Below are 10092 nucleotides of genomic sequence, written 5' to 3'. Positions count from 1 at the left end.
ATCATTCCACACGAGGGCAGTGTTTCTGTTTCTGATCTGAATCACGTGTACGGCTCAACATTTCAAGAGTTTGTAACTACTGATGAAATACAAACATAGATTTTGAAAACACCAATGTTACATCTCATATATTGGTTCATTACAGTGTTTTATTACCCTTCTAATCAAATGCAACAGTAGGAGCATTTTAACCATCTGACCCGTGATAATTCATAAGGTTGGTGCTTTCTTCTAAACTTGTACATTTTAATCGTCTCATATTTATGCATAGGTTCATATATTGCTTAACACACAAATAGTGTAAATTTATACACAATATCTCATTAAACAGCTAAATAAATTGCATAGTTGTTTTCATTTGTGTACCTGATCATTTCTGTGCTATTGACTGTCTAACAGCCAAAGTTCAGTACCTTGAATGACATTATGAAAATACATAAGAGATCACATAATTCCCTGTAAGTCCTTAACAGTGTTTTCCCTCTATAAGCATGTTTAGATCAGAAGTTTATTCTTGACTTAGATCTAAGAGGTATGACAATAAGCAGCTTAAATCTATCATGAGAAGTGACACCACCCTGGAAAACATCTTACAAACTAAGAATTGATGCAAAAGTAAATGCTAAACTCAGAAAAATATATTCTAAACTATTGTTTGTAGTGATGGAGAACAGGAATGTATAGGTTTTCCTCTGGATTTCAAAAATAAATTGTTAACCTATTACAAAATAGCCAAATCCAGTGTTTGTGGATGTGTACAACGTCTTTCATGTTGTTGGCTCGAGCTGTAATAACACCCGTGTTATAAAATGTGCCTTTGATGCGATCCTAATCTCTTCTGGCACCAGATTAACCTGAGTCCGCTATTACAGCTCCAGCTCCAAAATCATTTCATAAACCCGTCATGACTCATTTTAACTGTAGCTAATCATTAAGGGTTACCTCATCCCTCATTATCATGGTGTGATTCGCAACTTGGGTTGTGCAAGGGTTAAAATACCAATCACTGAGGACACCAGGCCACAGAATCCCACCACTCCAGCATTTGACTGGTATAGTCCCAATTTGTCTAAGGGAATAAAAAGATCACAAATGTTTTTTAGTGTATCCAAGGCAACAGCCGGCTGTGATCTTAGGCTCTCCAATAGTAGGAAGAGAAAAGCATCCAGCTGAGGAATGATAGGTTCAGCTATTTCTGGACTCTCGCTGAGATGCTGATCCATTTTCTGTCTAAAGCGTTTATCTCTTACTTTCTGCACCATTAACTGGGAGACTATGTAAACATCTCTGGTCAAGCTCATAACTATCGAAAGGAAGTAGCAGCGAGAGGCATTTAGGCTCCAACGTTCCTTGTTGATATCACGGATTAGGCCAACACTTCTGGCCCAAAGCACATTGTCACAGGCAAAGTAGAGCGCCCGGTTGATGTTGGCCACAGTGAGGCACAGGCACAGCACTCGGTCAGAGAGTTGCATGGTTCGCTTAGCAGCCTCAATGGAATTTATTGTGTTTCCCAGTCTGAACACTGACAAAGGAGGAAGAAAAGGGCATTAATATAGTAATCAATTTAATATGAAATGTCAGATCAACATTTCATAGCAGCAGTTTCCTATGGACACTCAAAAATGTTTAATCAACCCTCAGCACCTTCAATTAAATTACGCTTGTCTCTGTGACAAAAAGACATTGTGCTCTCCCTTGTTTACATCGTCACCTGTAACACTATTCTAGCTGAATCTCTTAATTGCAAACTTTGAGGCTTGAAAACTTTAGAAAGGATCCTCTGCTGCATCTGGAGACGAAGCATTGCACTAGATTGCTTAACCCTGCCCAAGTCTTGTGAAGTCTGTGGTTAAAAGAACAAAGCGATTTCCCCCAAGGTTAAAGTAAACCTATCTGAAAACATCTAGATAAATGTTATGATCACGAGTGTTACAGTGGGTGCAGTCATCTGACGCATGCAGTCAAGCCACAGAGCCAAGAATTGGGTCTAAACCCAAGGCCCAAAGTCAAATTAAAGTAGGAAAGTAAAAGCAAAATTGTAAGTCTGGAATGTGCTTTACAGAGCAACTGATACAGTTCTTTTATTTAAACACCCATTAAGGGGTGTTTTATGCCATTATTTAAAGTTTATGTTCGTGTATTCTGTATTTTCCTGCCTGCACAAGAGCCCAGAGCAGTGGAGCATCAACCATAGCTCAACCAAAGCCATAATAAATATTTTTCAAGGCATTTTTTGAGGCTGCTCAGTCCAAAGATCCAACAAAGCTCTGGAACATCCACATTTTATTGTATGGACTGATTCACTAAAACTCAATATTATAACTATTTTACACACACATGTATAAAGTGTATTTTTGGGATAGCTCTTCATTTCTGTGACTGCCTCTTGTTTCATTTGGTAGAAACCAGCTCCATACTTTCCAACACACCCCGAGCGTGGAGTCGAGTAGCTTTATTGTTGTACTCACATTTTCGTCCAGTGCTCATGCTGACTTCCAGGCTTTTAAGTTTCTCCACGAGGTCCGGTCTTTCCTTGTTTCGGAGTAAATACACCGACAGGGCGCACGCATACTGGGTTGCTCTGACGTAAAAACACACGAGACGAAGTTGACGTTAGTGACTTAAGCTATTAGTTTAAAAAGCCGACACCGTTTAGGTGAAGCATAACCTAACTTACCTGAATATGCGGTCTCTTCCTTGACTTTGGTTGGTGAAGTTTATAAGCGCGGCCATGGTTTAATTACTGTGTTCTAGAGATCGTAGCTAGTTATTAAACGAGGGCAGAGGTGAGCGCCGCGGCAGCATTAGGCTAATCAGCTAACTTCTCGTCAACGTTGTTAGTTACTTGTCTCAGGCTGAATATCAGCAACGACGGTTCATTTACCTCCTCCGAATGTAAGTAAAGCACATAACCTGAACGTGTCTGAACTTCTTTCACGTTGCCACGCACCACGCTGGTTTCCCTCACGCTTCAGTCAATCCATGACAGCTGACAGCGCGAACGTGTTTCCCCACGGACGGCTTTACTAACGGACCAATAGCCGAGCGGGTTTGATGGACGCACCTGCGTTACCCTTTGTTATCATAGAAACTATAAACACTTGTTTATGCTTTACAGTGTCCGACAAAACTAAAGTTTACTAAATTTACCGAAACCTTTAGTTTTAAATAGTTAGTTCAAATTAAACTTACAAGAAAAGATTAATAAAATAATTGCTTTTATCACAAAATTTACAGATGAAAGTAGATATAACTTTGAGACACACCTTCATTTTCAGGCCATTTGATTAAAAGATAGTGCTGCAGTTAAAATGATCAACCACTGCCACAAAGTCCTTCTTTACATTTTTTCAAAGGCTGAGGTTAATTGCTGTACAGGACAAATCAGAAATAGGGACAGAGGCATGATCTAATACCTGAATACAGATTTGTGACAGTTCACATCAAACAAATGAATGAGTCAGTCTGGCACTGTGAACCTGAGGCCAACAGCTTGTCTAGCTACACTTTGAAAGATATATTTATATAAATGTGTGATTTCCAGGGAGCTTTCCAATGTTTTTTTATTTTACTATAATAGGGGTGGGGTATAACATGTCAATCCAACACAAAGTGATACTACCTACAGCAAAATGCCATCCATCAACCTGAGATTATTTCTGTCCTAATCTTTTATCAGTCAGTTGACACAGTTGGTGGGGAATTTTAAAGGCCACAAATGGCGAATGTCATTTATACTGTGCATGCATATATTTTATTTGAATGATGTGTTTGGAAATTGTTTAGTGGTGGCAGCACCAGAGAACATTCAGGGATGGATGCATGGATGGATGGATGAAGCCCATTGAGTGAAGATGGGTTAAATTTTGTAATAGTGAATAGTGAAGGAGCCGGTTAAATTATACCTATTTAGTACACATGCAGATGTGTAATGTGGGCCCATTTACACCCTCTTAAAGACCCGAGGGCCCACAGTTCACATTGGATTTATTCAGCTGTCAACCCAGATAAAACTACATTCGTTTTTCTCCACTGATGTCACAAAGGGCTGAAAGGTAAATCTCCTATTTATTAGGACAGAATAGTAGGAGCTTTGTCTTGCTTGTTTGTTCCTCCGAGAGACATTTGTATGCATTTTGAATTTCCTTCAGAATTGATGTACGTTAGCTTCCACTGGATAATATATTTATTACATTACGCAGTCTGAACACATAATCTGTCTCTTGGTTCCCTTACCTCTGTTTGTTTGAGACAACATATTGCTGGGTTGAGTTTGTAGTCTGTACTGTACCATTCCTTTCAGTTTAGTGTGTCATGTATCGCATACAAAAGACTTGTAATAAGCCAGCATCAAGGTCAAGGCCACTACTATGATAAGCTGGATATTCAAGTGCAAGACTGCCACATCATGCCTTATAATGAAGTTGTAATATTACATTGCTTTGAGTTGTACACAACAGACCAAATAAAATCCAGTGATCCCTGTGACAGTGATTTAAATGTGATTGTGTCTAAATCCACAGGCCATTGTCAGGTCCCTATGAAATGCAACATGAGCTGGGCTATTTTTCCATTCAAGTGGTGGACTGTGGTAAAACAGGTAATTGTAAAAAACCTTTTTGTCTTCTTCCTGGGGAAAACTTCTTTCTACAACCCCATGATGATATTAGTTTGACTGTCAGGTGACTATTATCTATGAATCTTTACCAGCATGTAGGTCTGTAGGTCTGCACACTTAAATAATAAATAAATAATAAAACATTTTATTGTCTTTGAAGCATGTTTTTTCATAAATACCCTGTTCACTCTGAATAAATATATAGAATAAAATATATAGAATAAATACCCTTTTTTTAGGTCCATTGTGTGTTAATTAAAACTTATATTTATACTTTCTTTAAGGGTTAGTTTGAATCAGTTTGCAAAAAAGCGGTTACAGTGTCAACAGCTGAACGTAGGGGCAGTGACTCATAAGTATTAGCATTTGTTCATGTAAATCCTAGTTTGAAACAACAGATCGTTCCTTTGCACAATCAAAAGCAAAAATAGACGTGCGCAGTTATAAAACAATCAATAGAGCAGAGCAAACCACGGCGTCCTGAGAACAGAAAGCTCACCAACTCACACACACTCATGCGTTCACAAGTATGTTATGCAGACACAAAAGCGAAGTGCTGAAAATAAAGCATGTGAGAACGTTTTAAAAGTGTCAGTAATGGGAGCAGATCTGATGTGGTGTGGGAGGCGCATCCATAATAGGGGCTACAGCCTCAGCCTCAACCGTAAAGCTGCACAGAGGACCTGAGGGGCTTTGGGTTAGAAAATGAGCGTAGGAGTTCAGAAATGCAAGTGGGAGTCATCCCATGAAAGCAGGAGGAACTTCAAGACCATCTGAAGCAAAAAATTTAAAAAAAGTTTAAAATATGTACATGAAGCTCATGTACATGAAGAGAGGGAGGAAGGTCTGTCAGAGCTCCTAGTAGAAATCATTCCTATCAGCTCACGTCCTTGCCTATCACTGTCTTAGTCGTTCATTCCTTGCAAAAGGTCGCTCAGGGTCAATCAGGCAAAATTTAACCCTGGACAGGTCATCGGTCCATCACGTCGCCATGTGCTATATTTACATTTGTTTTACTGTTGTTTTCCTTGTTGTAGTAAAGCCTGTTTTGCTGCTTTGATGGAAACACAGCAGCATTTGGGAACACATATACGATGGGGAAAAATAAGGCCACAAAGAAAACATGGATCTTTAGTGGTGGATACAGGTAAATTAATGAATTTTTATTTAAAACAAACAGTGGTGTTAACGCTATCCGTGTCGCCATGGCAGATATCAATGTTTTCCACGTCTGTGTGATTTGACTGCGGTATGACTCACGGCACATTTTTGCCTCTGATTTACCTCACGCAGTATCTCTGCCTCCTTTTCTCCTCCTGGCTCTCTGGGGAAGCATTTGCTGCTTCTTTTGTCTTTGTCTCGCTGAATGTCTGCCTAATGCAAACCAACATCCGGTAATTTTCACAGACCACCTTGGAATAGTTCATCCTCCACTTCGCCACAGAACGTTAATTCTGTCCATATCGCAATGAGGAGTTTTTTTTTTTAGATGTTTAATGAATCATCACACGTCCATGTTTTCCTCACTGCCTTTTTTTTCTGTTTTACTAAATAGCATCACAAAATCAGCATGTCTGCGTCACGTTATTACATTCATCTTCTGCATCGGGTGCCTTAAAGGCAAAGAGGCAATAGGTTTACCTCCTTTTTTTAAAGCAATAATTTGATTTCATAACCCAAATAAAAGACATGGTGACTTTGCTAGAGTTAGTATAAAAATCAAATAAAACATTTTGTGTGATTTTGTTTCTTTTGTTTTCTTTAAAGACAGGTCAAACAGAGCTGTGCTATATTAGAAAACATATTCTTTCTAGTGTTTAGTGATTACGGTTAATATCCTGTGATTGGTGATAAACACTATTTCAGCAGATCCTGCACTTAACTCCGATCAACTGCCTGCCAAAAACAGCGGGGAGGCTGTGACAGGAAATGACAGTCTTTTCTGGGTGCATCTTCCTGTTGCTATGGCAGGTACATGTAGAGTTGACAAGACAATTAGCACGTACGGAAGCCTAAAAAGAGGCTGCCCAGCGCTGAAACTGACATCATGAAACACATCACCATGTCACAATTCACAAAAGACACTGTTACTGAGTTACTGTAGCTCATCCCGACGGCCAGAACAAAATGTGACCTTGTCTGTGTCTGTTCCTGGAACTTTGGCTAATTTATCAGCCAATACTGCAGCTTTTCATGAAAAGCCATATTTGTTGTAAAGTCACCTAAACCTCATGATCATAAAGCCAAAAGGAAGTCAAACGACACTGAGCACAATGAATACAGTATGTGGACAATGCACCCACAGAGAAAATAGCAGAAGATTAGAAAGCCATTATGCTCGCGTGGCCGCATGGACACTTAGCGCCAGCATTTGCATGGATGTATGTAAATGTATGCATTGAGATTTGATTGCACCTGTGAAACACACAGGCTTTATTCAGGTGAGAGTTTACTTGCTCTTACTATTAGAACGCAGGCGTCAGCATCGCTTTAAAGCTGCCTTTCTGTTGTCATTGCAGCCCCTGTCAGGTTCAGACTCTGTGCTGTGGTTGTGTGTTATAGATATGGAACGGAGCAAAGAAAGAGCTATAAATAGAAAACGACATATGAAAGAATGCGTTACTGCAGGCTGAATATTGATCCACTGGAAACGATAGGAAGGCTAACACCAGCAAATCGGCCCATGCTTGTATTCGTTTTAACCGTCATTTCAAGTGATTCATTATTATGAATAAATGACTTATTAATTTAAGTAAAATTATTTAATTCTAAACCATCTTCAAGGGTCAGTTCGCCTTCCTGTTTGTAATGGTTTAGTGTAAATCTGTCACAATCAGCTCAGTGGCCGTGAAATGCCGCGTTCCGATTAGTTCACACCAGCAAAAATGCAGGTAAATAAGACAAAAAGTTTTTCTTTATTCTGCGTCTCATAATCATTTGTAAACATTAAATCCACAATGTTTCCTCAGTGCTACAAGAGTCTTCGTGTGGTTCATTAGACCCTCTTCACATACAGGGGTGCGTCACATTCGGATATACGTGCAATGCGCTCCCACTCAGTCTGCACTTCAACACGGACTCCATGGAGACCGCCTGGAGTCACTGCAGTCCTCCTGTCTCTGTGATCTTGTGTGAGTCAGAGTAAAGCAACAGGTGACAACTAAAGTGGCGAAGAAGGAACAAATAAATCACCTGAATAAACAGATGTGACAGTCACCGGTCCCCTCCACACTCTGGAGCCTCTTTAGAACTGGAGGAACCTTCATTCAACAGGTCTTTGACCGTATTCCTGGTCCTTATTTACATTATGAACATCTTGAGTGGGCTTCACATCGTCAAGTACTTCATAAAGGACTTGTTTGTTGTTCTGAGTGCGGTGCAGGTACATAAAGTGTAAAGTGAATGTGAGTGCATGAATATTCTATCCAGTTTTGTGCCACTCTTCCTATTCAGATCTCATCCTGACTGTTTCCTGATGAATAAGTCATGGTGCAGAAACCTGTGAGCTTACAACAAGTCGATTCTACAAAGGCTTTGACTTTCACTCATAAAAGGGACAAAAATAACACATTTCTTATTTAACTAATGGGAGCAAACACGATGCACCCCTGCAGAGGAGATGCAGGGACAGATCATCACAGCAGCTCTGACGCAAACACATGAAACATATGATACATGCACAAGTTAAATAGAACAGCATTAGTCATGTGTTTGAAGATAAAATGTGAGTATAGAGAGTATAATTTCTTAATTTATACACGAGGAACATTATAGATAGGCTGAAACTGAGCTATGAGTGAAGTGTTTACGGACATTTTTTAACCAGCGTTACAATGAATGATCTTCCGTTTCTGATGAGAAGTTCTCACATCACACAGGTGTAACGACGTAAGTTATGTAGGTTACTGTCATTCTGAACAGAGCAGAGAGAGAACTCTGATATAAAAGGTACGTTCTTAATACAGTCGTGTGGTGACTGACACATTACTGCTGACAGATAAGAAACGCTCACTAGCGCTGCTCCAATTTGATTAATCAATGTGGGTTCATAAGAAGATTAAATGTAATTAGTGGAGCTCATGGAATCACACGTGATAATAAGACACAAGTGAAAAAACGATGCATGATGGTCTTTTCTATCAATCAGCGCAAATTTGAAATCACTGAAATTAGCAGTGGATAACGGTTATGGGGACGAGCTGCGTTGAATTTGCAGTTAATCAGTTAGTTAATCAAATGAACAACCCAGTATTTAATACATGTCAATCAACAAGCATGCGTGAACAGTTTAATAGTGTGATTTTGAGTTTGTTTGAGTATGTTTGTGAAGATCTGAATAATTTACACTTTAGCTAAAAGATATTTCATTCATCGGGATGTGTAATCTGATCTGATCTGATACAAAAAATAAAGTATAAAACAGAAAGAATATAAAGATAAATAAATATAGTTGTGTTGTTGTTACTGTCACACAGAAAGGCTGAGTGTACTGTGGCTTTATTGCCTGTGGTTATAAACACCAGGGAGTGGGCACAGGTACAAACTCACAGATTGGCAGACGGGTGAAGTGAATACTAACGGAGACTTCTGTCGGTCTGCAGAAACACAATAACAAGGAGAACCAGCCAAGTCTGAAGGCACACAGAGGTCAACACGCTCCTGGCAGGAACAACTGTGCAAGTCCAGCGGGTAAAACAGAAGCAAAGGTTTAATCACTCTGGACAGACAATCCAATTACAGGTAACAGGAAACACGACAACTGGACGAGAGGCCGAGAAGGAACTGTGACATGCAGCATGGACAAGCTGGAAAGATGATAAATCATCATTCAATAATCCATTTCAGAGTAACACATCTTGTAGTTTTCGGTGTGAAAGTTATTATATTTATCAAAAAACAAAGCAAAACACAATATTGTCTGAGCTGCAACATCGCTTCTATGCAGTTATTTTGGTCTCTAGTGTCAGCAGGTCTTTTCCAGTTTAAACACAGTCAACAGACAATTAAATTAGAATTTGGACTTGGAAACAACTGTTACATCAACAGGGAAGTGAAATAAAGGCCTGAAGTGATGGAGGAGTGAGTCATGTTGAGCCGCCTCACCCTCATCCTCACACAACAATGAACATCAAAGCCCACCACTCTGCAAGCATCTGTGATCAGAGGGTCCCTCCGTGGGTTCATGAATTTGGGTGACATTGAATCATGAGTGGTTCAATGTAACACATCGATGATAAGCGTGACTCAGTTTCAACCAGACTGTAGAATTGATTTTCCCCTGTACTTTATTATTTTTGATGCACAAGCTTTGATAGGAAGAAGAAAAAAAAAACAGCAGCCGTGGTAGCCAGAATAATTTAGTAATAAATTCAATAAAGATGTAAACAAGTATATTTTTTACATTTTAAACCGTGATGAATTAGAAACTTTTAAAATCAGTTTTAAACAGAAAAATTCTGGTTGTAACTTTA

General features: G+C 39.3%; 2 protein-coding genes across 2 annotated transcripts in view; both read right to left on the bottom strand.

Moving 5' to 3' along the window:
* fkbp16 (FKBP prolyl isomerase 16) overlaps positions 1 to 2588 on the bottom strand; it is a 43726-nt gene extending 41138 nt beyond the window's left edge. The window contains exon 1 of the mRNA XM_029154879.3: positions 2472 to 2588. The gene's annotated coding sequence lies outside the window, so the exon portion shown is untranslated. The remainder of the gene's footprint in view (positions 1 to 2471) is intronic.
* On the bottom strand, positions 118 to 3038 carry pex11a (peroxisomal biogenesis factor 11 alpha). The gene is made up of 3 exons (XM_029154883.3): positions 2681 to 3038; positions 2472 to 2584; positions 118 to 1525 (listed from the first exon to the last, which is right to left on the bottom strand). Exons 1-3 carry the CDS (start codon positions 2734 to 2736, stop codon positions 957 to 959), a joined length of 738 nt encoding a protein of 245 aa, XP_029010716.1. The 5' UTR covers positions 2737 to 3038; the 3' UTR covers positions 118 to 956.
* Positions 3039 to 10092: the final 7054 nt, after the last annotated feature.

Source organism: Betta splendens, chromosome 6 (genome assembly GCF_900634795.4).
Source record: "Betta splendens chromosome 6, fBetSpl5.4, whole genome shotgun sequence".
Taxonomy (NCBI): domain Eukaryota; kingdom Metazoa; phylum Chordata; class Actinopteri; order Anabantiformes; family Osphronemidae; genus Betta; species Betta splendens.
This window is presented reverse-complemented; position numbering and strand designations above follow the sequence as displayed.